The following is a 26171-nucleotide window of genomic DNA, read 5'->3' as shown; positions in this document are numbered from 1 at the left end:
AAAATCTCTATGAGGTAATAAAAAACCAAACTCATCAGTTTACTCTCCTCCTCCAGAGTCCCCTCATCCCTTATTCCAGGATTGACAGCAACTAGGCACCCATGGGAATTATCTTTGATCTCTTGGTCTACTCCTTAGTCTACCCCCTACCCTGGAACGAACACCGCACACCCACACCCACACCGACACACACTGACACACACACACACACACACACACACACACACACACACAGAGGCATACTTGCATGGGTGCCAGTATACACACACACATATTTATTCAGTCACTTTTGTCACCAGCTCCAGTAAAACAAAAAACAAAACTGATTAGATCAGTCCTTAAATTGAAAAAATTTCAATGTCTTTCCTAATAGCTATGGATAACATTAAAAGTAAAGTGTTCAGTTTGGTCTACACGGCTGCTCACGATTTGATCCTTGTCTTTCTCACCAACCTAGTCGAGACTACTACAACTGTGCTCCATTGCTTTTTTATTTTTTTTCCCTCTTTTGCATTTTTGCCATGTATCCATTTCGCCCAAGTGACTATCCAGATGGAGTAGCTCTTCTCACCTGTATGCCTTGGTCCCTGTTGAAAGCTCTGCTTGGCATGGCTTCCCTTTAATCCATTGGAAATTCCTATTCTTCAAGCTTCTTTAAGGTTCGGCCTTGTCCAGCTATCTTAAGCAATTAGGTAGACTATAAGGTAGTCCCTATGTTTGTACATACTTGGTCAGTGTTTGTATTTCAATTGTTTTAATATCTTTCTCACTGTGAGTTTTTTGAAGGCAAGAAGCAGGTCTTGGTTATTCGGTCTCCATCACTTGGACATTTTTTTAAATGTTTGTTGAATGGATACCTTTGTAGGGTCTTTCTGGACAGAAACACTAGTCTTCAAACATTTGTTTAAGTGCCTTCATTATGGGAGTAGGAAGAGGTACTTGGGGAGCAGACATTGGGTTCATATCCCCAATATACCCTCCTTCTGCATTTTACCCATGCTTTGGAGATTGATTATATTAAGATATTTGCTTTCTTTCTTTTTAAAAGAATTTTTTTTAATGTTTATTTATTTTTGAGAGAGCGAGAGTGCTAGCCTGGGAGGGACAGACAGAAAGGGAGACACAGAACCCAAAGCAGGCTCCAGGCTCTGAGCTGTCAGCACAGAGCGTGACACACAGGGCTTGAACCCACAAACGTGAGATCATGACCTGAACCAAAGTCTGATGCTTAACCAGCTGAGCTACCCAGGAGCCCAAGATACTTTCTTTCTAAGAGAAATAGATGCTTGAGAGACAGTGACCTGGAAAACATCCCTTTAGCTGGGCTTTGTCCTCAAAGCCCAATGTAAGCCTAGAGAGGTAGAGCCTGGGTATTTGAAGGTTGCTATTGCTAATGCCTAGGCCCATAGAGGCTAGAGTTTGGATCCAGAGTGATCCTGTGGTCTCCGTAGAAAAGAACAAGAGCAGGCATGCAGGTATTCCCCATCTCCTTTCCTTCCCTGGCATATTGTGTGTCACCATAGTAGAATTCCTTGAATAATCTTGCAAAGAGGTAAGAGAGGAGATGATCGGAAAAAGTTTTCTCTGTATGTGATAACAAGAGATGGAGTATCAGGAGTGGCAGACCATGTTCTAGACCTAGTTGCCAGGCAGTAGTTTGAAACTTGACTATCCCGTAGTGATAGTTCTCCTTGGGAACCAGGGAGCCATGCCATGAGGCCAACTATATATGCTCATTGTCTGTTGTTTTTAAAAAATTTTTTTCAATATTTATTTTTGAGAGAGAGAGAGAGAGACAGAGCTCAAGCAGGGGAGGGGCAGAGAGAGAGGGAGACACAATCCGAAGCAGGCTCCACGCTCTGAGGTGTCAGCACAGAGGCCATGCAGAGCTCAAACTCATGAACTGCGAGATCATGACCTGAGCCGAAGTCAGACGCTTAACCTAACTAGCCACCCAGGTGTCCCCTCATTGTCTGGTTTTGAACCAGGGAGAATTTTGAGAGGGTCTTATATCCCAGTCTATTTCTGACAATAACTTGTGACCTGGGGAAGAGGTGGGGGAGAGGAAGGAAAAGAGAATTACGCGAAGATATTATTGACTCCCATTTGACAGATATGAACATTGAGGCAGAATAAGATTAAGTGATTTATTTAAGGATTTAGAGCTACAGAATATAGGAGCCAGAGGTTTAATGCAGCTCTAATTCAGAGTCCACAGTCTTTTGCACTAAGGCATTTATAATATATGTAATGTCATTTCAGGGAAAAAAAGATTATGAGAACACTAGACTAATATTACCTTCTATTTGGCTGCATGGCTTTAGCACTCACATGGTACGTGCCTGTGTGGTCTGTGAACTATGAAAATCAGTATGTTTAGTTGTGGAACACATGATTGTTCCTTTATTCAATTGTTATCAGTTCTTAATTCAATTCTGATCCTTTCTTAACATCTCTTGTAATATCCAAGTACTACTGGGTGTTTATTTTTTTTTCTTTCCTGTTGAATTGAGCTGAGTGGGGGAGAGGCGGAGAAAATGTGGAGAGTTTGCAATAACATAAAATAGATTTCTTCAGCTTAATCATTCAGCCAGCTGATGAGAAATGAAGAAAAAACCAATCTCCATGGCATCTTTGATTGCCGACAGCAGCCGAATGAATTAACTTCATAGCAGCTTCCATGATTTTATTTATATCTAATATTAATTTGAAAGAATGATATTTTCCTGTGGCTTTAAACCAAGGTTTTTCAATCCTTGTTCCATGGGCCCCTTCGATAGACTGACTAGGTTGAAGGGCGTAAACAGCCTGAAGGCCCCTCCATCCCCAACCAAAACAGCTCTGTTACTTGTACATATTGAGGTTCTCATTAAGCTTTTTTTTTGAACAAAGGATTTTATTGTCAAATAAGTTTGAAAACCATTGCTTTTAACCAGATGCTTAGAAAGATTTTTTGGGAGCATGATAGTAAAATTCAATTAAACTAATATTTGGGTGTTTACTATGTGCTAAGCCCTGAGGAGCCTGCAGTGAAGTAAATTGTTTCACAGCAGACAGGTGTTAAGTAATTACAAGTGAGATTTTATAAATTTTATAAAAGATAAAATACAGGGTGTTAGGGCTTAGAGCAAGGAGTCTCAACCTAGTTTCTACGGTAGTGGCTTCCAGATGGGACTGACCATTAATTAGAATAACTAACTTGGAAAGTATTTCTGGTCTCTATTCCCCTCCCAGGACTCCTCAGAGATTTTTATCTATCAGATGGGCATCTCTAGTCATTCTTCGGGGTGTACAAGGGAAGTTGTCTGGAAGACATTCCTAAGGAAGTTCCTTAAAGCCTGTCTAGATGGGGAGTGGGAGTGGGAACAGCATTGCAAGCTGAGGACCATGACAAATACTAGATTAGAAACATGTATGTGAACATTGAGATACATTTCCCCCCATGTTCTAGACACTAGACTTTGTTCAATTCTTTTGACTCCCTGCCCCCTACCTCCACCACCTGCCCCAAGACTACAAGCTCCTTGATAACCACAACTATATGTTGTTTGCAGCTGTAACATCTAATATGAACTCAGTATCTATTTGATGTTCAAATACTTTGATCAAGTGAACAAAGTCTGTGCCTACAAGGACCTAGTTTGATGTAGGAGATAGAAAAGAACGAATAATGATGGAGTAGGATAGTGAGTTATGAACGCTTTCCCCCACTTAGGAACCCTTGATTAAAAGGAAATTTTATGCAGAAGTCCTGATACATACTGAACTGTTTGGTTGTATGTGTGTGGGAGTTGTGCTCAGTTAACCTCTTTCATTCCATACCTGTACCTCCATGCATTTTACTTTTATTGTCTCCTCTGCCTATTCATACCCATGCATAATTCCCACTGTCTTTCTTTCAGATGTCAGTGCCTGCCTGACTCCTTTTCTCTTCTGTCTGCTGTCAGGTTAGGTGCCCACCTGGTACATACTTCTCTTATAGCACATTGAACTATATCAGTTGGTTTTCAAGCAGAATTTTGGGGAGCCATGGGCTACCTGGTTTTTTCCTGGCTTTACAGTCCTATACCAGTATCTTGACATTTTTTAGCACCTACAGCTTGAGGTTTGAGGGGCTGGGATCAAAGGATTGACCTTTGAGGACCAGTAGGGAAGGAAGGAGGGTACAGGTACAGATAGGATTTGTAGGTTGTGATAGGCTGCTGACAGTCATTTATTGTGGAAGTAGAAGGCTGTGCCATTAACTGTAAGAGGTGAAAGAGGAGTGAGATGAGGAGTAAACAGGTGTGAAATAGTCTTGGGGTGCTGGCTGGAGTGGGCTGCCTGGCTTACCAGAGAGATTCTGGAACGTTGGGTGGCATTGTGTCCTGGTGGAAGTTGTCGATAATAACTCTGTAATGACATCAGTGTGCCTGCCTCTGTGACTTTTTTTACCCTCCCCTTCAGTAATGCTCAGCTGTTTGGGTATAGATACCAGATAAGAAGATGGTTGGGTTGGGTCAGCTAGAATTATATTTTATTAGGGGAGTATAAATGAGGAATTCCTAAGAGCCAAAGGTATGGATAAAGAAGGACGTGAATATAGATATAGGTGGTTACAGAAATTTATGGGGTGAGTTGATTGGAGGTTTTAATTAAGCTGAAGAGTCTTCTCAGAAAGGAATTCAAGGGGTACCTGGCTGGCTCAGTTGGTAGAGCATGTGACTGTTGATCTCCGTCAGGGTCTGGCATTGGGCGTGGAACATTGGAGCATACCTTAAAAAAAAAAAATTCAATTAGAGCTGTGGAGATTTAGTGACCCCTGGGGACAGTCCCATTTAAATTAATGCAAAATAGTGGGTGAAAATTCCCAAGAGGTAGAGGATATCCTCCCTGTATAGGAAGATACAGGGTCTACCGTTCATAAGCATGAATTCCGGAGGGCACATTTTTGTTAATATAGATATTTTAACAAAATAGAGTTGGAATGCCCGTGTTAGAATTCCAGCTGTCATTGACCAGCTGTCTGGACTTGGACAAGTTATGTAATCTCTCCATGTTTCAGTTTCTTAGTCTGGAAAATGGGAATTTTGTAAAAAGTTTATTCATTTTGAGAGAGAGAGAGGTGGTGCACGCAAGCAGGGGGAGGGGCAGAGAGAAGGAGAGAGAGAGAGGATCCCAAGTAGATTCCACGCTGTCAGCAAGGAGCCCCGTGTGGGGCTCTATCCCATCAACTATGACATCATGACCTGAGCCAAAATCAAGAGTCAGATGCTTAACTGACTGAGCCACCAAGTCTATCATTGTTTTGAGGATTACATGAGTTAGTGTTTATGAAAGTGCTTATTAAATAAAAATAGTGTCTTTATGAGACTGCCCTAAGTATTTAATTTAATATATAACTCTTCTAATGCCATGTCCTTCCCCTCTCTGATTATTACCATTATCCCATAATTAAACTTTAACCATACACCCAGTTGAACTAGTCCTCTGTACAGTTTTTATTGAAATAGGAACTTTTTCATTAGGTTTGTGAATTTGTGCTAATCTCTTGGAAAGTGTATTTTAAATGTCTCTATCTTATGAATTTTATTTTAGCTGTTAAACGTTTAATGAAAGAAGCAGCAGAATTGAAAGATCCAACAGATCATTACCATGCACAGCCATTAGAGGTAAGTTTCTATCTCCTATGTCTTAGCATGTGGATTAAAAAAAAAATTTTTTTTAACATTTAATTATTTTTGAGAGACAGAGCACGAGTAGGGGGAGGGGCAGAGAGGGGGACGGGCACAGAATCCAAAGCAGGCTCCAGGCTCTGAGCTGTCAGCACAGAGCCCAACATGGGGCTTGAACTCATGGACCATGAGATCATGACCTGAGCTGAAGTCGGACACTTAACTGACTGAGCCACCCAGGCACCCCTCTTACATGTGGATTTTAATGCTTTAATATCTTATTTTTATTTATTTATTTTTAAAAACATTTTATTATTTTTTTAAATGTTTATGTTTGAGAGAGAGAGAGAGAATGTGCGAGGTGGGGGAGGGCAGAGAGAAAGGGAGACAGAAGATAGGAAGCTGGCTCTGCACTGACAGTAGAGAGCCTGATGTGGGGCTTGAACTCATGAACTGTGAAAATTGTGACCTAAGCCAAAGTCAGATGCTTAACCAGCTGAGCCACCCAGGCACCCTAATACTTTAATATTTTAAACTAATTACTTAAAATTGTTTTTTCATTGCTTTGAGTCATTACAAATGTGTTTGATGTGGTTTATTGACATATTTTACTCCCTATATTTTCTAAGTATTTATTTCATTAGCCATTCAGAATCTGACATTTTAGAAGCAAATTTCCGGTTTCTGTAAAATGGTCTCAGATGCTAAATTGGTTTTATGTTTTGAGTATGAGGGAGGGAGGGGGAATGGAAAGAACCCCAAACTCTTTATACTTTGAAAGATCTGGCTCCTTGAGGGGCCTCTGCAGTTAGTCTAGGCTTTTTGCACACACATCTCTATCTCTTTTTAGTCTTCCCATCTGTATTTAAATGTGCTCAGTCTGGTTTCCATGACATTAGTGAGAATAAAATGTAATTTTGCACACTGTAAACTGTAAAGTACTTGGGAACTCTAAGATGATATTGATAGCATATTTATTAATATTACTGACTACTTATAAATAAATAGGCTCTTAAGCATCCATGAGGGATAATTTTTTAAAGTTTGTTAAAATAGTAACAGTAATTTTACAGTAATTATTTGATTATATAATAATTATCACTAATTAGTATTCAAGGATTAATTTCCAGCTTAATTAAATGTGGAATCTAATTTATGAATATATAACAGTGCTCAGCTTTTTAAAATGCATTTGTTTAAATTTTAGCTCTTGTGGGACATGGAAACTAGATTAATAACTTTTATTTATAACTTTTATACTTGAGACATTTTGTGCATTAGAAACTATTTTAGTAATAATGTGAAACATTTGATTTTTCTTATCTAGGAATATTTCTGATACTCCTTGATAAAGACGATCAGACCTTTTAATGTTACTAATTTCTTGCTGGTTATTTTTTTTGTTCAGGATAACCTTTTTGAATGGCACTTCACAGTTAGAGGGCCCCCAGATTCTGATTTTGATGGAGGAGTTTATCATGGACGAATAGTACTGCCCCCTGAGTATCCCATGAAACCACCAAGCATTATTCTTTTAACGGTAAGAATTCTTGGCTTTTTGGAATACTTGTGGTTTAACTCTTCATGGTGACTACAGAGTGTGGTTAGCATACTCATTTTCATTAAGAAATAAAGTGGAACATTATTATAATTTTGTCTTTGGGGACCACGCCTTGGTAGTACAATTATTTTCCCCAAAAAATAATTCCTAGGAATTATTGATGCTAATGAATGCATAGTGGCCATAGTGTAGGTGATAGGATTCAATGAATTAATGTATGCAAAGTGCTAGGCAGTGTCTGGCACTTGGTAAGTACTCAGTAGAGGGTAATGTTATTATATCTCTTAATCGCATCATTTCCTTCAACTTTTCAACTTTGTTACACTCCTTTCCTCATTTTCCTATACAGCTCTTAAAGTAAGAGCTGTCACAGAGCCCTCAATAAATGTTAGTTATATTATTACTATTTTTTAAATTTTACTTATTTTGAGAGAGAGAAAGTGTGCGTGGGCATGTGCAAGTGAGGGAAGGGCAGAGAGAGAGGGAGAGAGTATCCCAAGCAGTCTCTGAGCTGTCAGTGCAGAACCCTACTTGGGGCTCGATCCCACAAACCATGAGATTATGACCTGAACTGAGATCAAGAGTTGAATGCTTAACTGACTGAGCCACCCAGGCACCCCTCTGTTATTTCTGTTTAGATCTTAGAATTTCTATCGTCACATATTTTACCTCCATGTGGAAGAAAGCTGTTGATCCAGTATTCTCTTATTTATCCTGGGATGTTGTTCCTTCAGAGTAAATTTCTCTCTTATTTGTTAAGCATTCTTTCCCTCGTTTCTTTAATTTGCAAGTATGTCTAAGTGTCCCCTAACTTTGAAAAAAGCAAAACAAAACACAAAAACCTTTCTCTGTTGGGGTACGTGGGTGCATCAGTTGGTTGAGCATCTGACTTCAGCTCAGGTCATGATCTCACTGTATGCAGGTTTAAGTCCTGTGTCAGGCTCTGTGCTGACAGCTGGGAGCCTGGAGCCTGCTTCGGATTCTGTGTCTTCCTCTCTCTCTACCCCTTCCCCACTTGCACTCTGTTTCTCTCTCCCTCGAAAAATAAACAAACATTGAAAAAAACGAAAACCTTTCTGTGTCTCTCCTACCTCTTTAAACTGTTGTATTTTCTCTTGGATAAGTTCAAGACATCCTTACTCAAGTTTAGTCTGTTGCAGTCTGGTTTCTACATGCTTACTACACCAATTTCAGGGACTAGTTTCAAAAATCCTGCTGCCCCTTTTCGGTCTTCATCCCAGTCCATCTAAGTTAAATATCTGACACACATGGAGTGGCAAATGGTGAAACACAAGGTATTCATTAATAAATACCAAACTAATGCTGCTTTTACCTATATTTGGTGTAGTGGAAAGAGCATTAGTTTCAGAGCCAGTAGACCTGGATTCTGACCACTGCTCTTGCCATTACACCAGAGGCAGGTTATATAATCTCATTGAAATTCACTTTTCTCGTCTGTCAAGGCTTGTGTATGGTAAATATAATCACAATATAAAGTTCCTAGCATATAAAATTTGCTGCTTAACACACATTAGGTGATGTTGAGAATTGTTAATGCTGGGGGTAGTCCTGGGGGGTGCCCTACTGTGTTAGGAGTCCCTTTTTAGTTGCTAGATCATGTGGAGAGCCAAGTGGTCCAGGGGTGGGGCTGGTGCATGGAGAAACTGGCGGGGAGGAATAGTTGGGGCAGCAGCTTTCACCGGAAGTATAGAAATATTCCAGTAGTTACCCAATATATGGTCATGGTTAACACACTGGCTGAGAATCAGTCCTGCCCTCCTGATTGTCAGTATTTACTCTTTCTGGTTCACTTCCTCTCTTTTGAAAAGTCTTCTCCAATCTTCATTCAACAAGTATTTGTTAAACATATGTCATGTACCCTGTAGGTGTGGCAAAGAATAAGTTAAATTCTCTGGCCATGTAGAGCTTGTATTCTAACTTCATGCCTCTGCTTCCTTATCCTTCCCTTAAATATGGATATTCTACAAGTTCAGACTTCAGCTGTTTTCTCTTCTTTCTATAAAATGGTTTCATCAGTCACCTCTGTTAAGCCAGATACCAAAAATGTTTATTGTCTGACATCAGCAGGTCTCTATTTCTGCCTATCTGCTATACGTCATCCATAGCTCTTCTACCAAGACAACAGATCCATGTGCAAAACTGAAATCATTATCTCTGATCTGACTCTTTGGTGTTCCTGTCTTATGAAATTGTATCATCCTTATGGAAATCACTTAAGTGTCAGAGCCTTCTGCACCAATATCTAATTAGGTAACACCAAGTTCTTAGGTTTTATTCCAGCCTCTGTATATCTTCTCTTTTAGATCCTTCACAGGGCCTTGTGCGGTACTGGGCTCAGAGTAGGACATCAGGACATCTTTATACATCAATTATGTATGTAGATTTCAGTTATGCAACTCAGTTTCAAAATAGTGCTACAACCCTTTTTTTTTTTAAGTTTGTTTATTTTGAAAGAAAGCATGCGTGGGTGTGTGCAAGTGAGGGAGGGGCAGAGAGAGAGGGAGAGAGAATACCAAGCAGGCTCCGTGTTCTCATCACAAAGTGGAATGCGGGGCTTGATCCCACAAACCATAAGATCATGATCTGAGCTGAAATCAAGAGTCGGACGCTCAACTGACTGAGCCACCCAGGTGCCCCTAGGTGCTACAACTTCTAAAAACAGCTTTTATTGTTCTTTCAGAATTCAACCAATATTTGTGGAGTATCTATAAGAGGACAAAAGTCTGTGTCCCCTTGGAGATTATGTTAAGAATTTTTAAAAAAAATTGTTTACTTGTAAAATATATTTATACTTATAAAGTATACAATATTAAACACATAAATAGTTTTTTAAATGCCTTATTTATTCCTAAGGCTAATGGACGATTTGAAGTAGGCAAGAAAATCTGTTTGAGCATCTCAGGACATCATCCTGAAACTTGGCAACCTTCGTGGAGTAGTGAGTATTAATTTAAAGTGAATATAAATCTTCTATTCTGTAACTCTAATCAATTCATAATTATAAAGTGTAACACCCTCTTGAGATTGAAGCTGTTTTGGATAAATAATTTGATGATATTGAATAAATAATAAAAATTCTTTCCCTCTCTTGGTTTTTGCCATCATTTTACTTATTTTTTTTTCAAGTTTCTATTTTTATTTATTTATTTATTTATTGAGAGAGAGAGAGTGCGCACGCGAGAGAGATTGTGAGCAGGGGAGGGACAGAGAGAGAGGGAGAGGGAGAATCCCAAGCAGGCTCCCTGCTGTCAGCATGGAGCCTGACGCAGGGCTTGATCTCAGGAGCCATGAGATCGTGACCTGAGCTGAAATCAAGAGTGAAGATGCTTTACCAACTGAGTCAACCAGGTGCCCCATTTTAAACAGCCACTCTACCTGCACCTCTTCAGTGAAAGCCTATGTGTCTTTTTTCTCTTTCTAGAGTAAACCCAGTTCCTTTTACAAAACAACTTTGATGTTTACTCTTTATTTCAGTAAGAACAGCATTATTAGCCATCATCGGGTTTATGCCAACAAAAGGAGAGGGAGCCATAGGTTCTCTAGATTACACACCAGAGGAAAGAAGAGCGCTTGCCAAAAAGTAAGTTTTGCATTTCAGTCTTTGTTAGGATTGAAATACTTTTCTGGGTAATGGCAGTAGGCAGATAGGGTTTGTCTCTTACTTTGTGAGTTACCTTGGTTACAAGATCTAGTCTTAGTTTTGCTATTTTAGAAATTCATTTGTAGCAATTTATTACTCAGGGATGACCAGAGTCTAAAAATTATTTCATGCTGTCCAGTTTTCGAGAGTAGTTGATTATATCAACCTACAGTGGGAAATATCTTCTCCAAGAAAACAGTTCTGGTTATTTGTGTCCCTTTGGGCAGTATTACAGATGGAAAAAAACAATTCAAATATTTATATATAGCTTTTCATAATAAGATTAAAAACTCTTTGAGGGTAGGGAGGGAATCCATTTTATTGATCTTTGCATCTACAGTATCTGGCTCAGAGCAAATGCTCAGTAAGTGATCCAAAATAAAGTAAAAGAGGTTTTCTTTATCAGGTTGTAGTTTTCTGGTGTATTGCCTTCTCATTTTTTTCAGAGGCATTCTGTCTGTATAACCCAGATTAGTCATCAGATTCAAAGTAGCCTCTCCTTTGAGTAGTGCAAAGACTAATTTTTTTTTTTTTGATGTTTATTTATTTTTTGAGAGAGAGAGAGAGACAGAGTGTAAGCAGGGGAGGGCAGAGAGAGAGGGAGACACAGAATCCAAAACAGGCCACAGGCTCTGAGCTGTCAGCACAGAGCCCGACATGGGGCTTAAACTCGCAAGCCATGAAGTCATGACCTGAGCTGAAGTCAGATGCTTAACATCTCAGCCATCCAGGTGCCCCTGATTAATTTTTTTTTAAGAACAACTTCTAATCCAGTTTATTTTTTTAATCAGTGTGCATACAGAAGGGACCTTATAAGAAATCCTATCAGGAGGATTTCCAGTGCTAGAATAGTATACCCATCCCTCAACAAATGTTAAAGATTCCAAAATTGCACTGAGGTAAAGAAGAGTATTTAAAAGTACTCACATTCTGTAATTCTTGATCTTGATCATTTTCCTGCCCTGGACTCTGCTGTTTACTACCTCTCGGGCATTTTATGTTAGTTAAATTTTAGTATATCATAGTCTAGAACAGTCCAGAATATGTCCTCTATAGATGTTTGTTAAGTCAAATAAATTTTAATGTCTGAAAGATTTGATAGACTCTTTGGTTTTCATCAACAGCTTTTCTTTCTTTCTTTCTTTCTTTCTTTCTTTCTTTCTTTCTTTCTTTCTTTCTTTCTTTCTTTCTTTCTTTCTTTCTTTCTTTCTGTTTATTTATTTGAGAGAAAGAGTGCACATACATGTGTGTGCAAGCAGGGGAGGGGCAGAGAGAGAGAGGAAGAGATAATCCCAAGCAGGCTCAGTGCTGTGAGTGCAGAGCCTGACGTGGGGCCTGGTCTCACAAACTGTAAAATCATGACCTGAGCCGAAATGAAGAATCTCTTGCTTAACTGAGCGATACAGGTGACCCAACTTTTCTTTGTAAACCTTGTTGCCCGGTTCTGGGGATATACCTTACTTTAGCTATTAATTGCAAATTATAATATGTACTTTGAACATACAGCTTTCTTTTTTTTCTTTGTTGGCTTTCTGTCTTGATACTTCAGTTCATGTATAAGGAGGAAAAAAAAAGAACTTTGTTTTTTTGTTCTAGACTTCTCTGTGTAAGATTCTAGCTTCTTAGTCTGTGATAGAGGATTTTTAAAAGCATGATTTTGTATTCATCCATAGTAGCATATTGTCCTTGTGGATAAACTAATATTAAAAATAAACATTCCCCTTTAAGTTTCATCTGACTTCTCAGTTAAAAGTGGACACATTTTAAGGCAAATAATTTGGATACAACTGACTCTCAAAAGGATATGGACAGCAGTCCTTCTGGTGAAACAAACATTCATCAACAAGTACTGAAGTCATACTACTTTTACATATATTTTGTTCATGTGAAGTTATTTAATAAATTCAACAACATGTTCTTTCAAGACCTAAGGCTTTTAGTATGTTGAACTGTAAATACAATAAAAAAAATTTTTTTTTAAGTTCAGCAATGTAATACATACTCCTGTGTATTATACATATTTACTTCCAGTCCTACAAATCCTTAGTACTCTTGTGAACTTTAGGGCACTTTTGGCTTTATCTGGCCTACAAAGGGGAAAATGAAAACATAGAAAAACAAATAAATCTTAGGAAATAGTCTAGTTAACAAGTTTATCTTGAGTCTGTTTAATACAGTGAGTGATAAATTTCAGCCTTTGGATTTTAAACAAGTTCTCTGTCTTTCGAGTTATACTGCTATTTATTTTTTTATTTTTATTTTTTCCAAGTTTTTATTTAAATTCCAGCTAGTTAACATACAGTGCAATATTAGTTTCAGGTGTAGGATTCAGTGATTCAACACTTACATACAAACACCCAGTGCTCATCCCAGCACGTACACTCCTTAATCCCCACCACCTATTGCACCCATCCCCCCACCCACCTCCCTCTGGTAACCATCTGTTTGTTCTCTGTAGTTAAGAGTCTGTTTCTTGATCTGCTCCTCTCTTTTTCTCCCCTGTATTCATTTGTTTTGTTTCTTTAAATTCCACATATGAGTGGAATCCTATACTGCTGTTTAGATGAATCGGATTTGTGAATTTTTTCCCTGGAAGTATCTGTAAATTCTATTTTTTTTTTTTATTAAAAATTTTTTTTTTAACGTTTATTTATTTTTGAGACAGAGAGAGACAGAGCATGGACGGGGGAGGGTCAGAGAGAGAGGGAGACACAGAATCTGAAACAGGCTCCAGGCTCTGAGCCATCAGCCCAGAGCCTGACACGGGGCTCGAACTCGCGGACTGCGAGATCATGACCTGAGCCGAAGTCAGACGCTCAACCGACTGAGCCACCCAGGCACCCTTGTAAATTCTATTTTTAATGGTTTCTTTACTGTTTTATATATGTTTCTGCTAAAACATAATTTAAACTTTATAATGGACTTTTTTCCCACAGGCTTAACATAGTTTTAAGTGTGACCTTGAGGACAGTGTAATTAGACATTTTGTATGTTTTGTTGTATAGATCTAAAGCTTAGTTTTCTTTAGATAGTATATTAGAAAAAAATGGAACCTAAGCCCTGGATTTTTTTTTTTATTTTAGATTTTTAAAAATTGAGATATAAGTGACATGAGTTTCTTTTTTAACACCAACCTAACTTGTATATTTGTCTCAGAACTTTAATTATTGCCATAATTGTCTAATTTACATGTAGATGAATATGATATGGAATTATCCAGTGTTCTTTTATTTTAAATTTAATCATTCAGTAGTTGAGTGTCTTGAATTACCATTCAAGTATGTAATTTATACCCATCAAAAAAATTATTTCCTACCAGATCACAAGATTTCTGTTGTGAGGGATGTGGCTGTGCCATGAAGGATGTCCTGTTGCCTTTAAAATCTGGAAGTGATTCAAGCCAAGCTGACCAGGAAGCCAAGGAACTGGCTAGACAAATCAGTTTTAAGGTACTCTAAATACGTAAATAAATTCTAATTATGTGATCCTTTTGTTCTGGATAGAAAGTAAAGCAATATAGTTCTGTGGCAATAAGGTTTTATAAATCATTTTTTCTTATTATGACACTAATAACATACATTCACAAAAGCATTACAGCATACCAGTTAAAAGCTTGGATTCTGGGGGCACCCTGTGTGGCTCAGTTGGTTGAGCCAATTCTTGATTTCAGCTCAGGTCATGATCCCAGGGTTGTGGGATTGAGTCTTGTGTCAGGCTCTGTGCTGAGCATAAAACCTGCTTGAGATTCTCTCTCTCTCTCTCTCTCTCTCTCTCTCTCTCTCTCAAATAAAATAAATTTTTTTTCAAAAGCTTGGATTCTGGTATATAATGCTGGGGTTCAGATCTCAGCTTTGCTATTTATTAATAGTAGGACATCAGATGTATTACTTAGCCACTGTGCCTTTTTATCTGTAAATAATAATGTTACTTATCTTGTAGGATTCTTATGAGGATTGAGTGAGTTAATACTTAAGTATATTGTATTTAGAACTGTCCCTGATACTTAATAAATTATTATAAAAATATAATAATGTATTATTTTTTTAATGTTTATTTTTGGGAGATAAAGACAGAGCGTGAGCAAGGGAGGGGCAGAGAGAGAAGGAAACATAGAATCCAAAGCAGGCTCCAGGCTCTGAGCTGTCAGCACAGAGCCTGACGCAGGGCTCAAACTCACAAATTGCGAGATCATGACCTGAACTGAAGTTGGATGCTTAACTGAGCCACCAGGTGCACCAAAAGTATAATAATTTAGAAGGAAATAACAATCATACATAATCACATCCCCAAGAAATAACTGCTGATAATATTTTGGCATATCTCCCTGATGTCCTTTTTTCACACATATATTGCATATAATTACTTCTGGAATTTAATTAGCTCTATTAAAAAATGTCAACCTGCATTAAGCAACATGCTGCTTCCTCCCTGTTCACCTCTCTTGTATCCTGTCTGTCCTTTCATATCCAGTTCTCAGGAGAAATTTTTCCTTCTATTTATTGTATTGCCTGGAAGAGGAGGTGCTTAGGAAGTGTTGGTTTTTTTCTTTCTTCTGAGGATTCCAATTGTACTTAAAATTGCTTTTCTGAAAATTGTAGGGCCAGATGTGTTTTGTATATCCGAATTCCAGATTTTAGAAAATATCAAACGTATATCATATTTTAGCACCTGCAGTGACATCTGGGGCAGTACCCCGTAATCAAATCTATTAACATTCCCTGAGCAAACCTGGGGATATTTACACTAATGTGGGACAAAGACTGTTAATAACCTCCTCTGTCAGGCTTCGCCTGGCAATTACCAAAAACTTAATTTGGAATTGTGGATTGTGAACCATGGCTGTTAGCTTTGTCTCTTACCAAATAATGGCTCCTTGAGAGCAGTATTGTCTGTTTCTTCCTAAAAATAAGTCCAAGAGAGAATTCGTAGCTTGTGGGTTATTTTGTATATTTGTTGTAATATGCTCTTGGGTTTATCTTATTTTATAGGCAGAAGTCAATTCATCTGGAAAGACTATCGCTGAATCGGACTTAAACCACTCTTTTTCACTAAATGATTTACAGGATGATATACCTGCAACATTCCAGGGTGCTACAGCCAGTACATCGGTATGGCTCTTTCTTGTCTTTTACATATATGTATGTCTATATCAATATCATTATTTGCAATAGGAGGAGGAGATCTCTAGATGAAATATCTGAATATTTTGATTCTCCTGATAGGTGGACTCCAGCCCACCCTTCCCTCTAATGAATCTTACTGTCTTAAGCAAATTTTTCATACTTTTGAAGCCTTCTTTGTTGTTAAATGGAGCTGAACTGAATAATTTTTGGTCCTGTCATTCCTCCAGAATTCTCTGATTTCTCTGAAAAGCTGGTTATAGTATATAACTATATAGCTATACAGTATATAGCGCTACACTCTGAATAAAACAAATTATACATACATTGGCCACTTTCTAAATAGGCACTGTATCTTTGGCAGGTTTGTTAAGGCACGTTAAGATACTCAATAAAGGACTAGAGCCAAAGGTTTGCATTAGACCTGCCCTGCCCAGTACTGTAGCCACTAGCCACATGTAGCTGTCTAAATTTATATTTTCAATTATTCAGAATTAAATTTAAAATTCGGTTCCTCAGTCGCACTGGCCACATTTCAAGTAACACATAGACACGTGGGGCTTGTGGCTGCCAGATTGGACAGCATAGGTATTGAACATTAGCATCTCAGAAAGTTCTGGTTAGACAGCACTGCCTTCCTTGCATATAGTAAGTGTCCAATAAGTAATTGTTAAATGAAAGATTAGATGAATGCTATGTGTCTTGTTAGTTGTGCTCTGACCTGTTATCTAAATATTGGTGGGCATAGGTCATCAGGGATTGATTAAGAAAATGTGACTGGATAGTTGCTAAATAATTAGAATTATGGGGGAAAACGTTGACTTCCCTTTCTAAATATAAAAGATGAGCTGTATTTTTGGTAACAGATTATTTGGTTGAGTTAGCCACATCTTTTCTCCCCCCCCCCCCCACCCCTTCAGTTTTAGAGAGGATTTTAAAGGGTCAGGGAAATTGAAATAGAAGCTGGCAAACACAGATTTGCCCTTTCCTCAGGAATAACTTACTATAAAATGGGACTGAATAGTCCTAAGTGATTGTTCTCTCCCTTCTCAGAGAGTGAGATGGACAGAGAGAATAGGTTGAAAAGGGAAGGCAGGGGGAGGGTGCTCTGGAGAAAGTACTTGGAGAACTGGTGATGGAGGTACAAGGAAAAAGTATATGTGGAGAGTGAAATCATTTGTACATGATCTCCATGTATTTTTATGAATTGCAGAGAGATATTATGAGTTTGTTTTAGTCAGTAAATGTTTTACCTTGAAATATTTGATGGGGTGCCTGGGTGGGTCTGTTGGTTAAGCGTCCGACTTTAGGTCATTATCTCATGGTTCGTGGATTCGAGCCCCATGTCAAGCTCTGTGCTGACAGCTCAGAGCCTGGACCCTGATTCCAATTCTGTGTCTCCCTCTCTTTCTGCCCCTCCCCCACTCGCACTTTAATGTTTTAAAAAACATTTAAAAAATTTAAAGAAATATTTGAAAATATTTAGATTACTCTTCACCTTTAGAATTCTAATTGTTTTTTATTTTATAGTTTTTGAAAAATGGAACCAACCTATTATAGAGAGGAGGGTGGTGATCTTTTATCACCTGTAAGGACAGTCTCCTGATATTTGTGATGTGTTTAAATCTGCCTTCAGTCTCTTTTTAAATCTATGTCAAGTCCCTCGGTTGCATATCTCAGTTATACTTATTCTACTTGTAATTTATTTTATTATTATTTATTGTCTATATTACTTCCAAGACTTTGAGTTCCTTGAGGATCAGAGCTGTCTTTCTACTGCTCTGTATCCCCAGTGCCTGGCCTAGTGCCTTGTATATAGTTAGGTGGTCAGTACATATTTGTTGATTGAATAAGTGAATCTTAGAATTGGCACTTAAAAAATACTAGAAATATAGGTAAAGAAGTCAAGAAGTTTAAGTAAATTACATTGCACAGTCAGTAATATTATTACAGTGGTATTTTCCATTTTGGTTTGATTTGATTTGTTTCAATTTTTATTATTGCGGTTTAGTTGACATACAGTGTTATTAGTTTGAGGTATACATTTTGATTTTAAAGTACATAAAACTTAAAATTCTTTTATTTATTTATTAAAAAAATTTTTTTTTTTTTTAACGTTTATTTATTTTTGAGACAGAGAGAGACACAGCATGAACGGGGGAGGGGCAGAGAGAGAGGGAGACACAGAATCGGAAGCAAGCTCCAGGCTCTGAGCCATCAGCCCAGAGCCCGACGCGGGGCTCGAACTCGCGGACCGCGAGATCGTGACCTGAGCTGAAGTCGGACACTCAACCGACTGAGCCACCCAGGCGCCCTTAGAATTCTTTTTAATAGGTATAGGTAATTAATTGATACCAATTTTGGCTAAAACAGTGATAAGCAATAAATTGTCTACAGTTGCAAGTTAAGCTTTTAATTATATTTACATACAGATTTATCTCAGAATATGATTATATAAATTGATCACAGTGGAAGTAATTGAAACTTGGTTTTGGCTAGGGGTGGCTGCTTTATATGCAAGTGTAATATAAATTCACTAAAATGTTATACATCAAATCCCAGATAAGCTATGTTTTTTTAGCCTTGAGGGGGCGAGAGATTGCCCAAAGTCTAAATACAGCAGATAATATCAGGCCATCTGTTGCTTTTTGATGCAGATTTTTTTAGCTGTGTAGACTGGGGAGAATACTGATGGTAGTTTTATGTTCTTCCAGTCTGTCAGATTTTTTCCCTCTTCCTAGGGATTGAGATTCCAAATAAACTGTTTCATTTTGTATTAAAAAGTACACACAAAACTTCCTTCACAGATGCAGGTTATTCCAGATTATTATAGAAAATTCATATGTATTACAGGGGACTTACTTGTGACTGTGATGGTTTTTAAAATTAATTAGATTAAATTAAATACAACATCATGTACTTCTATCTTCCCCAAAATGGTCACTTCGTCTTAATTAAGGAGATGGAAATTGTTCTGACTTAAGTCTGCATTCAGTGATAGGCGTGTTTGGACAAGTTTAGGTAAACAGCAAAGATTTACAAGTCCTACCAACAAACATACACAGCATTATGAAAATACTAAAGCCAACTCCATGTGACCTGCCAAGATTTTATCCAGTTAGTTCTTAAACTCCAAATAGTCTAGGTTCCTCTGGGTCTATAACCTTGGGGTTGTTACTGTGTTCCCTTAATGTGATTGTTTTAAATAGGAAAAATTTTAGAATTTTATATTGCAGCACTAGTCAGTAATACATTATCTAAAAGGCATCTTGGGGCGCCTGAGTGGCTCAGTCTGTTAAACATCCGACTTTAGCTCAGGTCATGATCTCACGGTTTGTGAGTGCAAGCCCTGCATTGGGCTCTGCTGACAGCTCAGAGCCTGGAGCCTGCTTCGGATTCTGTGTCTCCCTCTTTCTCTTTCTGCCCGTCTCCTGCTTGCACTGTCTGTCTCTCTTTCTAAAAAAAATAAATAAACATCAAAAGGCATCTGAAATAGAGGAATCTCATTACATTAAAGCAGTATGTCTATATGAGTATTTCCATTAAGTGCATGTACTAAAATATCTAAGGTCAGTGTTTTAAGGTGTTGTTCTGAATATGTTAATGATACCAACAGAGGTCTGAAAAGCTGTCCTAAGTAATGACTTTTTAAAAATCAAAATATAGTGTCTCCAGAGGGGTATGTTAATAGTAACAATGTTAATAATAACTAATATTTAATCAGCTGTTGGGTATCCTAAGCACTTTATATCATTACTGCCTTTAATCCTTGTAACTACAGAACTGGATATTATCCTCACTGTACAGATGAAGGAGCTGAGCCTTAGGTTGAATAACTTGCTTGGGTCTTGCATCTCTGCATCTCCCAAGTGGTAGAGCCAGCCTAGTAATGATAAGGCTCCCTGATCTAGTCAGGGTTATGGGCATTGTATTTTCCCCTCAAACTAATGGAAAAAATAACATGTATAAAATAAAAGCTTTGGGGCGCCTGGGTGGCTCAGTCGGTTAAGTGCCTGACTCTTGATTTCAGCTCAGGTCACAGTCTCACAGTTTGTGAGGTTGAGCCCCATGTGTCAGCGCAGAGCCTGCTTGGGATTCTCTCTCTCCCCTTCTCTCTGCCCCTTCCCTGCTCCTGTGTGTGCGTGCGTGCCCACACTCCCTGTCTCTGAAAGTAGGTATTTAAAATAAAGAAAAGAAAAGCTTTAAACTGAACCAATCTCTTGTGCTAGTTTCTGGATTGATAGCAACTTCATATTTTTTATTTTCCTTAAGAGCTTTGCCTGCAAGCCTTGAGCACTTTTGCTGCATCAGACACTTTTAACTTGTTGGCTGAGTAGTTGGAAGAATGGGAGAGTTTAAATGGAATGTTGCTGTATTGGCTGCTGTAACTCAGTTCAATCCAATGAGTATTTATTAAGATATAATAGGATGCCTGTGACAATGTCAGACCTCGTAAAATGCTGCCACTTTGTGGATCTCTTCTCTTCAATGAGTGTGTTGTTGCTGGGAGTCCTGGAGTTTGAAGTCCAAGTTTGTGCAGCTCTAATTCAGTATCAGCACTAACTTTTATATTTTTAACTCAAAGTCAATAGTTCCTTTTCTACTTCTGTGTTATGGGTCATTCCGTATGAGTGCTTCCAAAGGATAGTTTTAAGAAACTCAGATGATTTAAACCTCTTTTTAAAAAATTTTTTAATGTTTATTTATTGTGGAGAGAGAGAGAGAGACAGAGTGTGAGTGGGGTTGGGGCAAAGAGAGAGAGATAGAGGGACACAGAATCTGAAGCAGACTCTAGGCTCTGAGCAGTTAGCACAGAGCCCAACGGGGGGCTCAAACTCACGAATCATGAGATCATGACCTGAGCTGAAGTCGGACGCTTAACCAACTGAGCCACCCAGGCGCCCCGATTTAAACCTTTTAATGCTGAAATGAATGTCAGATTTAAAAGGTAATTTCTTCTGTAGTAACTCAGATCAGCAGTTTCTTCCCTAATGTTTATAGCTATTGCCAGGGCAAAGCTATCTTTTAAAGAAAGTATTTGAATTATATTATTTGATTATTTTTCCTACTCAATATTGAAATTTTCTCTGATAGAAAGTACTTTAATGTTTTATATTTACTCATTTTTACAGTTATTCTGAATAAAACATGCATTCTTATTTTTTATTTGAAAGGGTGTTGGCACAAATAGAACCAGTATAAAGTTGTTTTCAGTAAAAGAATTAAAGGCCATTGGGTTATTAAGAGTTAAGGTGTCTAGGGGTGCCTGGGTGGCTCAGTTGGTTGAGCATCCGACTTTGGCTCAGGTCATGATCTCACAGCTTGTGGGTTCGAGCCCCGCGTCAGGCTCTGTGCTGACAGCTCAGAGCCAGGAGCCTGCTTCAGATTCTGTGTCTCCCTCTTTCTCTTTCCCTCCCCTGCTCATGCTCTGTCTCTTTCACTCTCAAAAATGAATAAATGTTAAAAAAATAAAAGAGTTAAGGTGTCTATATAAATAGAATTCATATTTTATAGAGCTTTCTTATCTATAAACTGTTATTCAAGATTTTGAATCACTTGGTACCACATTATGGTTATGCTTGACTGCCTAGGCAGTCATTGAAAGGAGAGAAAGCAGTTGATACCTTGTGCTTTGTGGGGGTAACTAGTATGCCTAAGTATGCTTTACATACGTAAAGTAACACAATTCAAACACATAGTAAAGGGTTCTTCTAGACTTGTTCAGGTGACAGGAGTTATGAGGAAGGATAAGCCTGGTTTGAAAACTACATCTGATTTTTATTTTTATTTTTTTAACGTTTATTTTTGAGACAGAGAGAGACAGAGCATGGACGGGGGAGGGGCAGAGAGAGAGGGAGACACAGAATTGGAAGCAGGCTCCAGGCTCTGAGCCATCAGCCCAGAGCCCGACGCGGGGCTCGAACTCGCGGACCGCGAGATCGTGACCTGAGCTGAAGTCGGACACTTAACCGACTGAGCCACCCAGGCGCCCCTACATCTGATTTTTACAACAGTACTGCTGTGAAGAATGCACGGTTTGAAATTACGCTCTATGCTCCATGATTGTTGGTGGAAGTATGCTGATATAGTAAGATCATGTTGGAAGAGACCTGGTTCATGAAAGGCACACTGTTAGGAGTTAAACTTTTTTTTTGCCATTTAGGATGGCAAATTTTCTAGCAGAAAAGAAATCACATTGCTTTCTTCCTTGGCTCTCCTACAAGAAGTGAGGTGTCCAGATGCTTAACAGATATTGCTGGAGTTACACCTGAAAGAGAGTAGAAGGCCTCCTATAGAGCAAATGGCTAAACTCTGTCCTCGTCTTATTTGTTGCTGATAAATTTTTCCTCCACCTGGTGAGTACTCAGAATAAGTTGTGTTGTTGGCTTATTCAGGAGGGTGAGTAATTAGTCCCAGCATTCAGCTTGGTAGTTTTGCCTTTAGTTGTATTTTAGTGCTCTGAGATTCTGTGTACTCTTGAATGGACAATAGATATATATACAAGTTTTCTTTGCCAGTTTCAAACAAAACTCCCTAAAATTTTCTAGTATGGAGCCCAGAACCCCTCAGCAGCATCCCTTCAACAACCTGCTCAACCTGTAGCTAAGAATACCTCCATGAGCCCTCGACAACGCCGAGCCCAGCAGCAGAGTCAAAGACGGTCGTCTGCTTCCCCGGATGTGATCCAGGGCCAGCAGCCAAGAGACAACCACACTGATCATGGCGGATCCGCTGTACTGATTGTCATCTTGACTTTGGCATTGGCAGCTCTTATATTCAGACGAATATATCTGGCCAATGAGTACATATTTGACTTTGAGTTATAATATTGTTTTGTGTCTTAAGAGCTGTGACTCTGCTGCTTCATTAAACATTCTGCATTGGGTATAATCTAAGAATTGTTTACAAAAAGATTATTTTGTATTTACCCTTCATTCCTTTTTTGATCCTTATAAATTCAGTATAAATATAGCTAGACTTTCAGACTGTATCCTGCTTAGTTCAAGGGACTGAAGTCACAGCCCCTTGTCTCACCATATGACCTGCTTTACAGGGAAATAACTTATTGTTGTTTCTCATGCCTCGGCTTCTTTTTTGTAAATTTGTGATACTTTTCTGTATAGCCCTTTGGCATTTTTGGATAAAAGATGGTGTTTTAAGTTCCAGTGAGTATTACTAGTTACTCAGTACCATTTATTGAGTACTCTGTTTCTACTTAGGTAGAATGATAACAGGGATAAGAGTTGAAAAGGGAAAGTAGAGCTCTTCAGATAGTTTGCTGAGAATGTCATTCATAGAAGATGCACTGGAATTGCCCATTCTGTGACTGACATTGTGTCCTAAATGTTGTTCAGTGAAAGTAACAATTTCAGTCAAATAGTTATGAGGAAATGAGATTACATCTTTGTTCCTGGATGTTATTTGAAGAGGAAAGGATGCTTTGAAACCACTTTGATATGCTGTTATCCCATTCTCTCCCAAATGTACACAAGATCTAAAAATAAAAAAGGAAACAACCCTCCATAGATTTTTTTTTTTTTAAGAAAGGAAGGGTCCAAGCCAGAAATCAGTTGGTTTTCTTCCAGAAGTCAAGTGGAAGGATCTTCAGATTTTAATGTTTGCTCTGCTTTGAATTGTATATCTTTTGAAGGTATTACATGTCTAGCTTTGTAATCACTATAAATGTAATTATTCCAGGAATATGCATAATGTTGAAATATTTTATGTACCATTTCAGTAGAAAAGCTCAGGGCCCAAGTAACAGTGATAGAAATGAGAAAAACCTTTACTTAGAATTGTCCACCTAATCAAAACCGAAGAAATAATTGTCAGTGCAAAATCAATATATAACTTAGTGCTAGCTAACTTCACAGATTCTAGTAGATAATTTTATCATCATAATGCCTGATGAGAACATAGAATCACAGAAAAGCATTGCCTTCAGCATGTTTGGTAACAGCGTTGAGGGCACTCTTAAGAGTACTTGTTAATGAAGATGTAGTTTTTAAATATAGGCAGTCCCCAGCTCTCAAATAGGTTATGTTCTAAGGGTGCATTTGTGAGTTTTTTTTACAACTCAGTGTTGTAAGTGGTGTTCAGGTTCTAGACAGGTCCACAAAAGTTTGTCCATAATGTATCTTGAATACTTTGGAGGGTGGTGTTCATAAAGTCCTTAGTGTAGTTTTAACTAACTAAAATTATGGGCAAGATAGAAACAATTTGTGAAATGCTATTAAAGGCAAATTTAATTTTTATTGCTGCTATGGACTTTGGGTCTGTTAATTATTAGACAAAATTTCTATTTTCATCTGCTAGCCATTTTCCTTTATGTCCACATCTAAAATAAACATACTGTATACTATTATACAATACATAATTGTCTAAGCGTTAATAAATTAGCATTTTAAAAGTGTTTACAGATTGTTTCTGTTATATCTACAGCCAAAGTTAGTAAAGTTTTAAAAAGCTCAAGGACTTTATGAAGACCTCATATGTCAGGAGAATTAAAGGTTACCATTTTACAACTTTATTGCCATGGGAAAGCACATTCTGAAGTCTTGGTTTGGAACACAAAATACTAGAAGTAGTTCAGTGGTCTCCTAGCAAGAAGTCACTGACCCTTGGGAAGACCAGATGACCTTATCACCTGAGAAGAAGAAAATCCCCCTGCTTTCAGCCTTTGATTGTAGATGAACCGTGTGCTAGGAACAATCTTCCCTCCGCTTCTTCTCAGTGAAACTTGAGCCAACCTCTGGATCTACGTGATCCTGTTGCATGTTTCCAATGGAGTGTACCTATACTTTAAGATTGATTAAGCCAAGAAGATTTTGAATTGTGCAGATCCTTCTCTATCTGATTTGCCTCTCCTCCCTCACCTGTCAACTGATAGGTCACCTTCTTGTTTGTATTGGATGTTTTAAGCACCTGATACACATATCTGAAAAGTGGCATATTTTTTGCTCCTTCCCTTTCAGCTCACATATGCTACTTAAAAATCCTTAAGTTGTCAGTCTGATCCCCATCGTGGAGTTGATGAGCAAAATTGATCTTTGGGGCTATTCTTACTCAAATGCCACTTGAAGAGACTCTTCAGAAAACAGTTGTTTTTAAAGCCCCACCTTATCCCTTTAATTAGAGTGTCGGGACAAAACCAGATATGTATCTGGTTGGTGAAGGTTTAGGACTCCTTCCCCCAGTCCTCATGTTTAGGTAATTCATGGCTTTTTCTTTGACCAAAAAAGCACATGACTACATATCAAGGTAGTTAAAATAGCATGTCAAAAAAATATATAATGTCTGTATCACCTGTAACTGTTTAAGCCAATGAAACCTTTCAAATTTTATGTATTGTGGGGCTTTTATGTAGCACTTTACATTTTCATGCTGCTTATTGTTTTGTTCCACTGAAATAAATGAATTTCATCAAAATTCTCACCTAATTTTTTTTAAAAAAGCCTTTAAAGTTGTTTATCATTTTGACTATGGAAATATAATAGTTCCTATTTCAGGAGAATAAGAAATCTTTTTGTTATTTTTGGCTATGAATAAACTTTCTGGTATCTTGAGACCTCCCATTTTTATAGACCAGAATCCGTAAACAAATCTCACACATTTGGACTTACTTGGGCAGAAACCTAGGCTGAAGTACTGAAAAACCTGTATTGTTCCATCATTTGCAAGTAAGTATATGAAAAGCGAATGCATTTAGTGAACCTGCCTCTTAAAGACTAATGTGTACATTAACATGTGTACTGTTTAAGCCTTTGTGGGAGGCTTGTACCTTGCTCAGAAGCTCTTTGGAACGCCTCTTGAACAGTTGCCTTCAGAACTAGTTTGAGCTGCTCAATAAAACCAGTGACTTTATTCATACCGTGTTTTGACCAAAGGTGGTATTCTTTATGTTATTCGGCCTTCTGTCCATTCTACCTCCTTAAGTATTTTTTCCCGTCTTACCACTTCGTGCTCACTGCCATTACCCTAATGAGCCTACTCTCCTCTGAATTAGTGCAGTAACCTCTAACAAGTCTCCAGTCTTCCCCCATTCCTCACAGTGCAGCCAGTGTCGTCTTCAGTGCACAGATCTCATTCTGTCTTTTAAGCCCACAGCCTCAATGTAGGTCATAAGGCTGTGTGTAACCAGAGTCCCACTGTGCTCTCTGGCCTAATCTGACAGC

At 38.3% G+C, this 26171-nt stretch overlaps 1 protein-coding gene across 2 annotated transcripts in view; it reads left to right on the top strand.

Annotated features, from left to right (window-relative positions):
• Positions 1-25866, top strand: part of UBE2J1 (ubiquitin conjugating enzyme E2 J1) — a 29569-nt gene extending 3703 nt beyond the window's left edge. For both annotated transcript variants that reach the window (XM_058734699.1, XM_058734701.1), the window contains exons 2-8: positions 5578-5651; positions 7063-7194; positions 10090-10174; positions 10711-10816; positions 14196-14325; positions 15865-15984; positions 22545-25866. In XM_058734699.1, coding sequence (XP_058590682.1) covers positions 5578-5651; positions 7063-7194; positions 10090-10174; positions 10711-10816; positions 14196-14325; positions 15865-15984; positions 22545-22823 — 926 coding nt within the window. In that variant the 3' untranslated portion in view covers positions 22824-25866. The remainder of the gene's footprint in view (positions 1-5577; positions 5652-7062; positions 7195-10089; positions 10175-10710; positions 10817-14195; positions 14326-15864; positions 15985-22544) is intronic.
• The last annotated feature ends 305 nt before the right edge of the window (positions 25867-26171 follow it).

The sequence above is a fragment of the Neofelis nebulosa genome, chromosome 6, assembly GCF_028018385.1.
Source record: "Neofelis nebulosa isolate mNeoNeb1 chromosome 6, mNeoNeb1.pri, whole genome shotgun sequence".
Classification (NCBI taxonomy): Eukaryota; Metazoa; Chordata; class Mammalia; order Carnivora; family Felidae; genus Neofelis; species Neofelis nebulosa.
This window is presented reverse-complemented; position numbering and strand designations above follow the sequence as displayed.